Genomic DNA, 16,073 nt, shown 5'->3' with positions numbered 1-16,073 from the left:
TAGTTTATTTAATGCACCTTGCTGAAGAAAAAGAAAGATATTAGGCCTATTTTATGATTTATTTAGATTGTAGAAAGATGTTGTACTAACAACCCAAAATATGAATTAGTATTCATTCGCATTGACCCAAGTGATGTAAAACGTGCTTAACTTTTATGAAAGTAAACGGGAAAAAAAACATCAATGCCTGTAGATGGCAGCAATAGACTACTATTACAATAAGGTTTCGTAGTTGACATGAACTAACAACTAGCAGTATTTTACAGCTTTTACTAAGTAAAATTTGACCCAAAAAAAAAAAAAAAAAAAAAAAAAAACACATTTTCCACCATGTCTTAAAATTTTTCACATGTAATTTTAAACCGGTGTGCTGTTAATTGACCTGGCTATATATGGCCTAGATTTTGTGATATATTCAGCCCCCATGGATTCCAAAAGAAATCCGAACTGGCGGCAGGACTGCTACTGCTTGCTGAATTAGTTGAACAACAAAAACATGTTATAAAAGGTAAGTTCAGCCTAACATTAACCAGCACTGACAGAGATGATCTGTCCAAACGAGACTACTTGATTAACTGCTCGTCGTCAAAAACATTCTTCCTCTTCTGAAAGATTTGTGCACATCTCTGTCTCCTCAGTGTCATCACAAGCCCCTACTGGCAAATCCTAACCACTTCATAGATCTCTCGAGCTGTCTTAAATAACTGGGAGAGTAAGAGTGATTCTTAGCTTTAAGAAATTTGATAACCTGCTTTTATACTTACAGTAGGTTAGAGAGTAGGAGTAAATTTCATGAATTCTCAGCACTTAAGACTAAAATGGCACTTTGAGAAGCTTGATAAATACGGCCCTGAAACCTGAATGCACACTACACAATTTGGACACCATATTGTAGGTTAAACCTGTACACACACACACACACACACACACACACACACACACACACACACACACACACACACACACACACACACACACACACAAGCAAACAAACAAACAAACAAACAAACAAACAAACAAACAAACAATTAATACTGCACAAATAATAACATTTTGCAACATGTTATCTATTGATTGTTACATATTTGTTGACCTTAATAGTTTATTGACACCTTGCTTTTTGTACAATATTAAATGTCACGTTTGATATGGCTCTTTTGTACAACAAAATGCATAAAAAATATAGAATAGCTTGTAATAATGGCTTGTTTTTTGTCCCCAAATTGTTCCACACATTACAGTTTTGGTTTTGAAGGACATTCTCACACTCTTTCTTTGATCATTTATATTTCCAGCACATCATTGTAAAACAGGTATATATTGTTTCACCAAGAAATAAATGCGTATTTTCTCTGACATATATTGGTTTAAATTGTTGTTTTGGACTTTTATTTTGGTCTGGCGGTGTGATGATGTCATAAGGCTGCGCCGCGGTCTGCGTCTGGTGTGATTCGGCAGGTGAAAGGTTTGTGTTATTATTAAGCATTTAACGTTTTAATGTTTCTACGTCTCATTCCGCTCCCTATTTCGTGAATGTGTTATATTGTAAACAAGAAGCGATAGGATTAGGAATAACATGGGCTTGCCTTTTCGAAACCCAGACTCATTTGAAACTTGATTCGCAAGCTGTTTTTATTTAGAAAGCTGCGCTCTCAATAAGTCGCTGTTGTCAGCCATGCGAAAAGCAGAAATTACTTTCCAAAGTAATCGCAGTAAAAAAAAAAAAAAAACACCTCAGGACAAATTACAGTCATTTACTGTAGTGATGCGAGAAACGAAGCTTTTCAAAGCCTCGAATCAATTGAACCAATTGCTTCGCGAAATGATTCACTGTTTCGAAGAGTTTGAAACGCCACACCGGTCAAAACAGTGGAAATGCAACAAAAAACTCAAGCCAAGCATGCATAAAAACGCATTTACATACCCATTGCAAACGTTTTATTGGAAGTATAATCTATAAAATACAATCAAACAGTCATCTAATACCTGCTGTCTGTATAATGTGTTCTTTTATACATTTTTCAGGGCTTGTTTTGTTTGTTCCATGGATTGCTCAGCTAAACAGGCCAATAAGAGATTATTGACTATTATTTTTAATTTTATTTATACTAATGTCTCATTAAATCATCTACAAATGTATAAAAACCTATCAGAGATCAGGTAAAAACCATAGAGACTTGTTCAATGGTTCGCCGCTGGGGGGGGCAATCTCAGTGAATCTGCATGATTCATGGGTTTACAGAGATCATCGCCTGCCAGCGGTGAATCATTGAAATTTCTAAACATTTCGATGTAACGTAATGACATTTGTGACGAAGCCTCGTTTACTAAAATCACATTTAGCAGTTTGATACGTGCTCCAAACCACTGATGAAACAAAAGTTTTGTAAAGGTTTTGAAGCTTCATGAAGCAGTGCTTCAAAAGCGCCAATCAATAATGTAATGTTTTTCTGAAATTAGCCTTCGTATTACCCCACCACAGCGCAGTAATGGTCGTTGCCGTTTACATCGCTCAGGGCCAGAGTCTGCGCAGTAGTAGTGATGCTAAGGAGGAGCCACACTATCAAGGTCCTGCATGTATACTCCCACTCCCACTCCCAAAGACAGCACAGCTGTCAATCATAACTTTATACCCCGTTTTTAAAGCATCAAATCTAACTAAAACCAAACTTATTGGAATAATGAACACTTGAACCATACGTCTGCGCGATAAGAACTACCTAAAATGACAGAAACCATCTTTGGGAAGAAAATTATTTGAAGTGTAGTTGGATTTTTTAGTTTGGCTCGCGTCCCATTCGATTACATGGAGAGTGCGAGATTTATGACCTTTACTGCAGCCAGCCACACTACTGAACTAGGGAGCTGACTGAGATGCACCCATATATTTAGTTAGATTTATTTTTCTTTCTGTTAATTATTCTCATCTTAAACATGACAGTGTCCAAACACACAACTGAGGTCCATGTGACACTAAAGATGGCGTTGATTAAAGAGGAGAGTGAAGACATGAAGACTGAAGAAGCATTCAGTGTGAAACAAGAAGATACTGAGACACAAACAGGTTGGTTTCATTATCAAAACTGAACTCAGTCATTTGATCCTTATTAAAATGTTTCCATCTTAAAAAATATTATTATTTTATTTTTTGCAAAAGATGTAATGTGATCAACATTTATTGTCTACAAATGCCGAATATTGTTTCAATCAATTAATCTAACAATAATTTTTTTGATTAATCTAACGATTTAACGATTAATCTAATGATCAGTGTAGGCCTAATTTGGAAAGGCGTTTACTACAAACCTTTTTTTTAATAGCATCAGCTGTAAAAAGCTATATAAAGCTCCTAGATCACTTATAATTTTCCACAGCTCATGTTGTCTTGCATGATTTTTTTTTCTGCTGAAATTTCTTGTAAAGATATTTTTTCAGTGTTTCGTCAGCAGAACAATTCAAAAACACATTAAATAACAGTACAACCCACTGAAGAGATGTAGCCTATGTCTACCCTCTTTCATTCCCATTAAAAGTCAGATGGTGCTGCTGTGAATAAGGTCTATAACTGCGTTCAGTCACTTTTGGGGATTTTCAGCAGAAATTGATTCCTGAAAAGTGATGAATCCTGAAATGTTTTGTTTATTCCGTGGATTAAAGGAGCTGTTTGATAATGTTCATTCAGCTGTGTGATCAAACAGCTGAAGTCAACTGCATTCTAACTATAGTGGTAACCATAGTGACAGTATCAAACATGGCAGTGTCCGTAAAATTGTGTAGTTTTACAGCAATTGACAGGACGTAATTAATGACTCCAATCGAGGCGTGAGTTCATCCATTAGATATTTTAGATAACAGTGTTAAATGCTTTGTAACTGGTTGTAGAGAGTACGTTTAAGCCGTGCGTCTCGCAGTCACAGCAGCTTGTTAAAAGCAGAATGCTGTATGAACGCAGCCGTAATAAGCACAAAATATGGGACTGACAACTGTATACGGGTGCTGTTTTAAAATGAGCTGTAATAGTCCAAATACTTGCGCTACAGTCTCTACGTTTTGAGGTAAGAGCCCCGGCATGTTCTCTTTAGATGCTCCCGCATAGAAGTTGTGCTGCTGTGGTTTGTCATCTCTGTTTAAAAAATGTACCCTTCGCTAATCCCTCCTTAGTTACTGTTGCTACGCCTGACAAGCTTTCGCGTCTGGCACATCTATTACAGTATGTATGCACCGGTGTCAGACATTCCCAAGGAGATAATTAGTAATTTTTGGTGAACAGGTGAAATATCTGAGAGAGCAAGACAAAAGGGACTGCAGTATGCATTCGAGGGATATATCCACGACATAATATGCAACCGATTAGAGAATAATTTTATCAAAATTGAAGCTATAGCCTATAGGTCCCAGCGCAAGCAGCAGCCGCCTTGTACGCTGACCATTCAAACGGGAAACACACAAATTGAGGAACAGCTATGTTCATGCACAGCAGGGTGAGTGAAATTTGAAAATAATCTAATAATTATAAATCAAACAGCTTATCCATAAATCTTGTGGAATAAACACAAGACATTAGCCTGACCACTGACAATGATAACATTCTCCCGCTTATATTTTTAGCGCGCCAGGATACTGCTCACACGTCGTGGAGCAAACGTAGGTGTTTTTGTTAATCCTGTCAACATTTAGTTGTGAATGGGGCCTCCCACACTGCTTGATCCACGCCCGGCATTTCTCCCCTTGGGTTTTAGGTTTCGGGAAGGGAAAAAATTCCACCCACCCGTCCAAACTTTTAGGATACCGGGTATCAGATTTGCACAATGCATACGCACAACGCTTCGGCATGTTTCCCTCGCTCGAAAGCTTGCCAGACCTCCTGCGCCTAGTTGCGGTTGCTAAGCCACGATTGGCCTGTGGCGGTTTTCGGGTGTGACTTAGCAAAGGGTCAATTCCCACACTTTAGATCAGGCTCTAAATTTTTGTAATAATGGCTGAATTTCAGCATGCCCGGAAGCCACCATTATTGGGGAATATAAAAAGCAAGACACATTTCTCGCAAATCAACTAATTTATGATTACGCCGATTGCGCTGACGCATCGTACCTGCCCTATTACGGATACCGATACTGCTACTGATGTCGTTATTAAATTTTAGCCATTCAGCATTACAGTCAAGGCCGCCTTAATGCACGGGCTTACCTGGGCTGAAGCCCAGGGGCCTCCCAAGTTCAGGGGCCTCCCATGTTCAGGTTTATGATGAGCTGAAAAGGTCATATTGTTTTAACTTGTCAGATTTTGTCGTTGTATGTCGCTAGTCGCTTGTGGACGTTGGTAGTGCTGTCGCTCTAATGTTATTGTTATGGTGCGTTCACACCAAACGCGAAAAGAGCGTCTGGCGCGAGTGATTTCAATGTTAAGTCTATGCAAAGACGCGTTTACGCGCGTCTAGAGGTCCCGCGGCGCGAATGAGGCGTTGCGGTTCGTGTCTCAGTGCCACTAACGTCTCCGCTTTGGGGTGTCTGTTGCGAGTGTGTTTAATCGACGTTTTTTTCAACACACAGTAGCCTATAATCATCAGCGATGCACGCGATTACATTTAGAAATAGACAAGCTTTGTTTCCAAATGCACCAAGCAATGATCCTTTCAATTTTATAAACTTTTATAAACCCAGCCAATATAATCACAATGAACACATCCAAAATAAAATCTTTAACATGTAGGCTATATAACAACTGCAAAGCATCTCATTTGTAAACAAAATGATTTACGCACTAAATCCAGAATAAACTCACTGACTGTCTTTCTTTTCCATGCATCATTTTATTATATCCATGTTTGTGGTTAGTTACTGTCAAATCATATAAAACAGTGAAATCGCCCTCGAACTCTTCTGTCTCTCCTGCACTCGAGACGGTGACGGGAGCTGAGCTCCACTTAAGGCTTCTTTCCTATTGGTTGTCGCTCGCGAAAATCGCTTCTCATTTGCATAAAGTTGAAATTTAGTTGCTGTGTGTGGTTGTTAAATAAAGTTTCTTGTGTTTATTTGCTCAGTGATATGTTAATAACAATATTAAAATTGAAAACAATATAAAAAATAAAAAAAAACTCACTGTTGTAGGTCTCGAAAGAAACTAATGCATTATGTGATGTAGATTACCTAGATATTACACTTTTTTAAAATGAGACTCTATAAATCGAGGGGATGGGGGGCCTACAAAACCTCTCAGCCCCGGGGCCTAACATTAGGTTAAGGCGGCTCTGATTACAGTATAATTAAAAGCTATCAATTTTAACATTTATTAGCCTTTAAAAATATAACAACTTTTAATTTATGTAAATTTAAAACAATCTTCACATAAACCCATTGTAAATGTCATATTTACCTGTGCCCTTCAATATATCAGGGTTCAGTTTTTTTCTATTGGCCCAGTCAGACTGGTTCAGATACTGTCAAAATGCACACAAAAAAAATCATTGTTTTCCTTGTTTTTGACCTATGCAACTTTGTAAACGGTGCTTTAAAGGGCCCCTATTATGCTATTTTAAAGTTTCCTAATGTTGTTTTGTATTCTCCTACAACAGGTTTACATGCATCAAAGGTAAAAAAAGTGTTTCATTTTCTCATAATATACATTTGCACATCACCAGATTTTCAATGATTCTCAAAGGACTCGTCAAATGAATTGTCAAATGAATCAATCTCTCTAAATCCCGCCTTTCTGCAAGCTACTCTACTCTGATTGGCCAGACAGCTCAGTCTGTTGTGATTGGTTTACCGTGTACAGCGCGTCGGAAACAAAAACTCCCATTGCCATAACAACGTCAGCTCTGCGTGTCCTGGTCCTGAGGCTTCCTACACTGTAAACTAAACACAGTAATGAATAATGACGTCGATTTTACCATATCAATGCCGAGCATTGATATGGTAAATGCTCGTCAATGCCGGACAACTCGAGCAGGACGTTTCTCAGTGATACACTAACGTTACTCAGTTTGAGGTACATGAGATGTTGCAACTGTAATTCCTCACTATCAGCATTAACAAGTGCATGTCCATCAACCGATTATTTTACTTGTACTAATTTATTTACAGAGTATTTTTCTAATATATTGCGGTGAATACGTGGAAACTGTATCAATAACAGTCCATGTAAGTTATGCAATACATTAGCCGAGCTCTAGCATGAATGACTGATGTAACATAAACATTGGTAAAACAAATCTTGCTCCATGCTTTATCTTTACTCAAACTAGTGAGAACGACAGACAATCTGCATTAATAGACACAGTTTTAGGTAATAGTGGTCCACAAACTGATCAGCAGAAGTATTTCAGTAAGACAGTAATAATGTGAGTTAGCCAGTTAGCAGGAGACCTACACAATATAAAACTCAAAACTAAGTATTTTGAACGCCATCTTTCAAGAGCAAGCGTTTTGCGAATCCTGCATTGAACTCCGAGATTTGCTCAGTGAAATAAAGGGAACACAGCAAAAGTTTAGGATTATACTGCTGCGATATCATGGTATAGATTAACTTTAACCACTGATTCTTCACATGCTTGTCCTTGGGCAGTGAAAAAAAAACTGGCTTTACCTTTATATTGTAGAGCACAGCGTCTTCTCGACATGATGCTATCCAGTATCCACAGGAATCAGCTGCAGTGTTTGAGGTTCAAGTTTTCCCTGGTGTCTGCGCGCGCAATAAGTGGGCGGGCAATATACTAATGTTTCGTCTTGACGTCACAACGAAACGGCTTATGACTCGTTTGAAAAACAATTCATTTCATTGAAGAGTCAGAGTCGACTCTTACTTTTGAAAGACAATAACTTTATATACAGTGCACTTTCAGATTTAAAACTTTGCAGGATGTTTTCATTCACTTAGAGCTGTGTTACACACTACATAAAAGGTCATTTTCAAAAATCCATAATAGGGGTCCTTTAAGATTTTTAGGTAGGTCTAACAGGTAGAATATATACAGACAGTGAATAAATCAAACACATCACAGTCTTCACTGCATGAATTATACATTAAATATAGATAAATGATTAATTAAGCTACAAAAGTTATTCAGTCAAGAGCTGTGACTGATTTTCTCTTTTTCTTTTTTTCTATTATCGTTAATGACTTCCGGTTTATTAGGCTGCTGTCACTTTAAGACCTGTATATATATATACACATAACAAACTCGAGTGCAAGATAATGAACTCGAGTGCGCAAAAGATTCCCGTTCCCCCCCTTGTCCGTTCCATTTGGGAGAGACCCAGAGGTGAACTGTCCCCCGCGCCCCCCTCCCCTTTCCCCTTATCACATAGCTTCTGTGCACAGCACCTTCTCAGCAAGCCGAGGCGCCTGCAGCTGCAAGGGCGCCAATTTGCCAATAGAGACTGAGAAATTCGCTCTGCATTTAGGCCACGTTTAGGCTTATTTTAAGCAAAAACTCACTTAATTTTGATTTATTTCCCCAGAAAACAAGACATAATATTTTATGGCATTTTACTACTTTAGTAAATGCATCTTGATTTAAGATTATATATTTTTTGATATTTGGACTGGAAACAAGACAAAAATACTAAGTAAGAAAAGCATTTTTTGCAGTGCAGGGAAGACTTTCTTTAGAATTTCTTTAGTATTCTTACCTCAATACTACTTTTAGACCTACCTGAAAAACAAACCAACTTGAAAGTACTGTTTATTTTATTTGTATCTTTATTCCATTTTATTTATTTGTGCTACTGCTTAAAAATTGTTTATTTGTTCCTGTTTTATTACTGACTATTGCTGACTGTCTTTTTTTGTGAATTCAATTCAGAGTGACAGCTATTGTGCAACAATTGCCCAGTTGTAAAAACAAAAATACACTACATAATCTGATTAAATATTTAGGTGAAAATTAATTTTTTTTGAAAAATGTCTAAAAAATGCCACCCATCACCACCCCCGCTTCCTGTGATCGACGATCAGTGATCGGCTCCAAAAATCCTTATTGGAGCACACTTAATTGCAATACATTTGACAAAAAAAGGATCTAGCCATTTTGGAGAAGTATTTCAAACTATTTAGATTGTTATTCGCCTTGAATAATATGATGAAATATGTTACAGGTTACATTTTACAGCATATATTCTGTAGGGGTGTAAATCGGACAGTTCATCACGATACGATACAATATCGATTCTCTCAGCCAGCGATACGATATTTGCCGATACCTCAAAATAATCTGCGATACGATTCGATTCGATTTGATTCAGGGCTATATCGATCGATTAATCGATATTTAGATATTATGTTCACACAACCAGTTTTTATTAACTCACAAATGCAACCAAAATATATAACATGAACGTTTAATTAAACTCTTTGAAAATTGCACACCCTCTCCCAATTGGGACATTTACAACAGAAGAGGTCATTTGCAAGTACTCCATTCTTGTTCATCATCTTTTTTTTAGGGCTGTCAAAAGATTAATCACGATTAATCGCATCCAAAATAAAAGTTTGTGTTTAAATAATATATGTGTGTGTACTGTGTATAATTAAATTTGTATATATAAATACACACACATGCTTGTATATATTTAAGAAAAATGTGTAATTTTTATATAAAAAAATATTTATATATAATATAAATTATATATAAATATATACAGTAAATGTATGCAAATATTTCTAAAATATATACATGCATGTGTGTGTATTTATATATACAAAATAATTATACACAGTACACACACATACAGTGCCCTCCACAATTAATGGCACCCCTGGTAAATATGATCAAAACTGGCTGTAAATTTGCTGGAGTTTGTTTCTGGAGGAGCGAGGAGGATTTTTCTTGAAACCCTCCCAAACAACATGTGGGGATGTAGGTTTTTTTTTAGTTTTTTTTTTTTTTTTTTGGCTTTCTGACCCCAAGACTCAACTAATCTCTGCAATTCTCCATCTGTGATCCTTGAAGAGTCTTTGGCCACTCAAACTTTCATCCTCACCGTGCATTAAGACAGTATAGACACACGTCCTCTTCCTGGCAGATTCGTAACATCTTTAGTTGATTGGAACTTCTTAATTATTGCCCTGATGGTCAAAATGGGGATTTTCAATTCTTTAGCTATTGTCTTACAGCCACTTTCAACTTTGTGATGGTCAACAATCTTTACAAAAAGGTAAATATTAATGGGAATATACTTCAGAGATATTTTACTCGTAAAAAATTCTAGGGGTGCCAATAATTGTGGCCAACGTGTTTTGGAGAAAAACATTTATTTCATAATGTGATTCCCCCCCCCCCCCCCCCCCCAAATTCTTTTACTTAAATGAAAGGTTAGAATTTTGCACATTTTTTGAATGAAAGATCAAAAGGATAAACGATGCAGATTTATTTTTTACAGCCAGTTTTGATCATATTTACCAGGGGTGCAATTAATTGTGGAGGGCACTGTATATTATGTAAACACAAACTTTTATTTTGGATGCGATTAATCGCGATTAATCTTTTGACAGCCCTAGTTTTTTATTTTATTTTTTATTGTGCATTCCAAGTAATAAACTGCAGCTGGGTTGTTTTGATTATTAATAATAATAATAACTTAAAAAATACAGGTAAATTACAAAATTAAAGTTAATTGAAAGTATGTTTTTATATATTAAAAGTTTGTTTTTTAGCAGAGCAGATACATTCACATTTCATGCTTTTGAGTTAAACAAAACCAAGTAATTGCTATGATAAATAAAACAACACTCGGTTAATCTTTGTAACGTTAATCTCCACAGCTGACATAGATGCCTGACAAACTTTGTTGTTGTGATTAGGCTACACGCAAGCTTTTCCCTCACCACTAAACGAGCTGCTTTAGCAAGGTTCCGTGAAAAGGTTTCAGCTTTTATTTTCCTTTTATGCCCCGAAGAAGATATCACGGGTTCATCAAGTTCGTTGAAATGATCCATCCTCGGTAGTCACCTTTCACGAAACTCCTCTTAGCTAGCGCATCTTTTCAAAGTGACATCTGACCTGAATACTGCGCACTGAGTAGCTAAAACTGACTTATCGTGTTGTGTTCACCAACAAGGGTGCGACTGCTTGTCTGTTTCTGCTGTAAAACATGAACTCACGATGCCTTGACAGTGGACAATACCGACGTTTGTGACAAAACGGTTTTAGGGTTCAGTCAGTCTTGTCAGGCGTCCATTTCAGATGAGGAGATTAACGTTATAAAGACACACCGGCAGACAGTATGGTTGGTGAGTAAATGAAAATGTGCGCTTTGGCGGAAGGATGTTACCTGAGAATGTGGAGAGTGTCAAAATAAAGGTGTATATCGATATTTTACCTGTGGAATCGATGCATCGTATCGTTAGACGTTATATCGATGCATCGATCCATATCGATGTATTGTTACCAGTGTTGGTCAAGTTACTTGGAAAAAGTAATTAGTTACTGATTACTGATTACTTCTCCAAGAAAGTAATCCAGTTACTTTACTGATTACTTTACTAGTTACTTTTCAAAAACATGATGCACGAAATGAATACGCTATAAAGCAATAGACCTTTCTGCTTAATTCTATTCTTTCTGCATATTCCATCATCTAAAATTGAATCAAATGAAACATTCTTTTTTAAAACTTTAGTTTCAATATTTTAACTTTATGCACATTGCATCAATGACTCACTCATTAAGATGGTCGCCTGCCGCCTCCTACTGGCGGTTTATAAATATTATTTCTATGCACAAATAATATTTCTTATTTGTATAGTCAAAAAATATTTTAAATAATCTCATTACATTATTTAATGCAATTTATTTGATTGGTAACAGCCCTTTAGCATCTTATTATTCTATTGTAATTTATTGATCAAATTTAAGAATTTTAAATGAAAGATGAAGCAAACGATTAGGGAAAAATGCCCTTTATAAAGGTTAAAATATCATAAATATGCCGATTTATATATGTTAAAGATGACTGAACTGATGAGAATACTGATTCGGAATAAATTATATTTACAACACACACACAAAAAAATCACATTTTTTTCCTGTTCTAACAAATGTTTTTACTCGGACAAGTGAATGACCGACCGAAGGACAAATGAAAAGGCTTAAATGTTGAGCCCAGGTATATATTTTTTATTATTATTCATTTATTTACCCATAAACCTGTCTTTAGGAAGCCATAAGTTACAGTGGCAAGAATAACTTTGTGAAACCTTTGGGGGTGGTGGACAGGGTTTTCATTAAAGGAGAACTCGGCAACTCTAGCGAACTCTAGTCACTTCTTCGCTGATTTTCCCTTTTGTTGTCGCATGTTTTCCCCACGAGCTCCCCCTACAGCTGTGGGGGGGGGGGCGTATATTTCACAACACGGACGTAAAAAACTCACTTGCGGCAGCCTCCTCCCCCTCTCTACCGCTGCTCATGTGCGTTTGTTATGATCGGAGCAAGCCAACTGTATCGTGTGGAGCTATGTCTACCGAGGTGGGTAATCTGGTAATACATCATACGCGTGTGTGTTTATGTGGAATTGCCGTAAAGCAATTCATGTTTCGCGCTCGCGCTCGTTCTCGTTCTCGCTTCTCACGAGACTTCCAATTTCTGTCTTACCGGGACGGCAGTCCCCAAGTTGCAAGGTTGGTTTTCCACCTGGGAACGCTGGGGGGAGCAGGGAAAGTCATCAATATCACCAGAATAGGTTGTTTAACCATCCAAATGATTTCTAGACAGTTTTATTAAGTTAAAAAAGTTACCAAGTTCTCCTTTAAGACAGGAGTTTGCCTTAATCTAGTTGATCATGCATTTCTTTTCTTTTATTCCACAGCTGATGTGTGCAGTTTTTTATTGCTTGCATTAAAATAATTTTCTCTTGTTTTGTTTTTTAATTGCAGTCTTTTTCTTCTGCCATTCATGCTTATCAGCTCCATGCAATCTTAAGCTTTTCTTGGTTCAGCTGCACACAGTCTGAAAAGGTTTTTTGGCAGTTTGCTAAAATAAGACCCATTCTAAGAGCTGTTGACTTTTCTACCTTGGGAAAGAACGTTAAACGAACAACTTAAAAAGGCATGACAAATCATGACATAAGACTGACATCACTTACAACGTACCAATGCATTATCCATCATGAACAAATATAACGTCTGATGTTTGCACGTGCATACCAGTTTACCATTACGACATTGTTCATGAATAAACATGACGTCTGAACACGGACAAACGGTGCGGACAAACGCGTCAAAATTCACGCGTTTCGTTTAAAGACTTTTGAACGCGATCGCTTGCCATAGTGTTTACCACTGACTTCGCGGCGCTCATGTGATTGTCACTCACGAGTCACGGCTCACGTCGCGAGACAGTCTCGCAGTATAACGCAGTAACGCAGCCTGCTTACGGGGAAGTAACAGTAATCTAATTACTGTTTTTGCAATTGTAATCCCTTACTTTACCCGTTACTTGAAAAAAGTAATCGGATTACAATAACGCGTTACTTCTAACGCGTTACTGCCCATCAGTGATTGTTACACCCCTAATATTCTGTAATCTGTAATGGAATACAGTTATAAAAGTTAGCCTCCTAAACCTGTACAAGTAACCAGTACTTCTGGGTGAAGTTTTTTTTTTTGTTTTTTTTTCTGCATTATTGTAATTTTATTGGGACATATTCTGAAATTACAGGTAACACCTCTTTCATTAGCTTCGTGGGAGTAGGATATTTAATATATGTTGTTAGTTTTGATGTTTTAAATGATTTAATGTCTGTTGGTTTGTATGCTATTAAACTATGGTTAACTTGTATTTGTCTTTTTTGCCTTAGACTTGATGTTGCTGAAAGGGGAGAGTCAAGAACTGAATGAAATGGAAAAGAATCATTTGAACAAGAAATGTCATGATTTAATAACTGGAAAAAAATATTTTAAATGCTCACAGACAGAAAAGACTTCCTCACTAAAAAGAGCTATAAGGACAGCAACTAGAAGTTATTTCACCTGCCAAAAATGTGGAAAAAGTTTTAATCGAATAGGAAACCTTCAAGTCCACATCAGAATTCACACTGGAGAGAGCCCTTTTACTTGCCTACAGTGTGGAAAAAGTTTTAATGAAAAAGGAAGCCTTAATGTCCACATGAGAATTCACACTGGAGAGAAGCCTTACACCTGCCAACAGTGTGGAAAGAGTTTCAGTCGAAAGGGAAATCTAAAGACTCACATGAGAGTTCACACTGGAGAGAAGCCTCACACATGCCCTCAGTGTGGAAAGTGTTTTTCACTGAAAAAAGGCCTTAATTCCCACATGAGGAATCACACTGGAGAGAGCCCTCACACCTGTAAACTGTGTGGGAAGAGCTTCTCACAAAAAGCAAATATTAAGACTCACATGAGAATTCACACCGGAGAGAAGCCGTATATATGTGTTCAGTGTGGAAAGAGTTTTACACGTAAAGCAACCCTTGATTCCCACATGAGAAGTCACGCTGGAGAGAGTCCTTACACATGCAAACTGTGTGGGAAGAGCTTCACACAAAAAGAGAGTCTTAAGGGTCACATAAGAATTCACACTGGAGAGAAGCCTTTCACATGTGGTCAGTGTGGCAAATGTTTCAGATGTAAAGAAAACCTTATTCGCCATGTGAGGATTCACTCAAGAGAAAACTGTTTAATATGTCAGCAGTGTGGAATGAGTTTTACAGACAGGAATCACCTTAGGAATCATGTAATAATTCACACAGGAGAAAAGCCTTTTATGTGCCATCACTGTGGAAAGAGTTGCACAAACAAAGCAAATCTTGAGGTTCACATTAGAGTTCACACTGGAGAGAAGCCTTTCACCTGCCCTCAGTGTGGGAAGAGTTTCACACTTAAAGGAAACCTTAAAACTCACATAAGAGTTCACACTGGAGAGAAGCCTTTCACGTGTCTTCGGTGTGAAGAGTGTTTCACATATCTAAAAGACCTGAAACGTCATTTGCGAACTCATTCTGAAAAAGAAATGGCACAGTTCCGAGTGTGACAAGGTATTTAGAAATATCACCTGCACATTAACTCTGGAGTAAAGAAAATTGAATTGTGGTAGCAATAAGTTTTATTTTGCCATCACACTTACAGAAACACCTGAAAAGTCATGCAGATGACTGCACCCTCTATAGCCAGAGACCCTATTTGTGATCTTAGAGTGGAAAGGATTTTAAATGGCTCTGCAATTTAAAAAAGGCACTGGAAAGTATGTAACTGTTAAATTTAGGCTATAATTCGTTTGTATAGCGGCAATGCTTCATTCTACTTATTGATACCTCAGAATTCAAATGTTAGTGTGTCTTGCTGTGAAATGCCACAATGTTAATGAAAGAATGTAAATAAAAGGACATAAACTGAATGAAATAATGAACATTTCACTGCATTGTTTGATTTGTCTTTAGTGAGAGAATGCACAAGTAAGCATACTGTATGTTGTCAGTCTGGATTTCCATTGGCTTCTAGTACTTTTATGGCTCATCTGGTAACATTTGGAAGCTACGGGTTGTGTAATAGCTAAACATAGCAGTCTTACCATTGATCTTATGTGTTTCTAACTTCATAATTAAGTTAAACATTTTTTTTTATGTTCCTTGAGGTTAACTTATTTTAATAAAAAACAAATTTTTTCCACAAAAAGCACCCTAAAATATATATGTTATAATTGGCTTACGTGATGTCACTGCATAGGAAACAGTAACAACACCCACTCGCTATTGCTCGTGAGTTAGTGTTTTGTAAACCTCATCATCCATACCAAACCATCATTTACTGACAAATCATTATGAAATCTTTTACCTATGGTTTGTGATGCAGGTGCTGTCAGATCCGGTACAGTTGGCTGCTTCATCTTTTAACAAAACTTTCTTTGCAAACTCCATTACACTGTGCATCATTCACGAAACAAAATTGCCCCGAAAAAACATATAATCCTAATCTGGTACACCATTAAAATAAACCATCCTCTTATTTCCAACACTGGGATCCTTCTGAAGTCTATACAGAGACGCAAAAGGGCTGATTAAATTGGATGCTTCAACGGGAATGTTCTTTCACTCTTCCATTTGTCCTGTTGTCAACAGACT

General features: G+C 37.1%; 1 protein-coding gene across 1 annotated transcript; it reads left to right on the top strand.

The window, feature by feature from the left end:
• The first annotated feature begins 1,386 nt into the window (after nt 1-1,386).
• Nucleotides 1,387-15,366, top strand: LOC307157132 (uncharacterized protein). Its single transcript, XM_079868915.1, has 3 exons — nt 1,387-1,465; nt 2,942-3,064; nt 13,794-15,366. The coding sequence occupies exons 2-3, from the start codon at nt 2,980-2,982 to the stop codon at nt 14,984-14,986; spliced, it is 1,278 nt and encodes a 425-aa protein (XP_079725041.1). The 5' UTR covers nt 1,387-1,465; nt 2,942-2,979; the 3' UTR covers nt 14,987-15,366.
• Nucleotides 15,367-16,073: the final 707 nt, after the last annotated feature.

The sequence above is a fragment of the Squalius cephalus genome, assembly GCF_949319135.1.
Source record: "Squalius cephalus genome assembly, chromosome: 4".
In the NCBI taxonomy this organism is placed as follows: domain Eukaryota; kingdom Metazoa; phylum Chordata; class Actinopteri; order Cypriniformes; family Leuciscidae; genus Squalius; species Squalius cephalus.
This window is presented reverse-complemented; position numbering and strand designations above follow the sequence as displayed.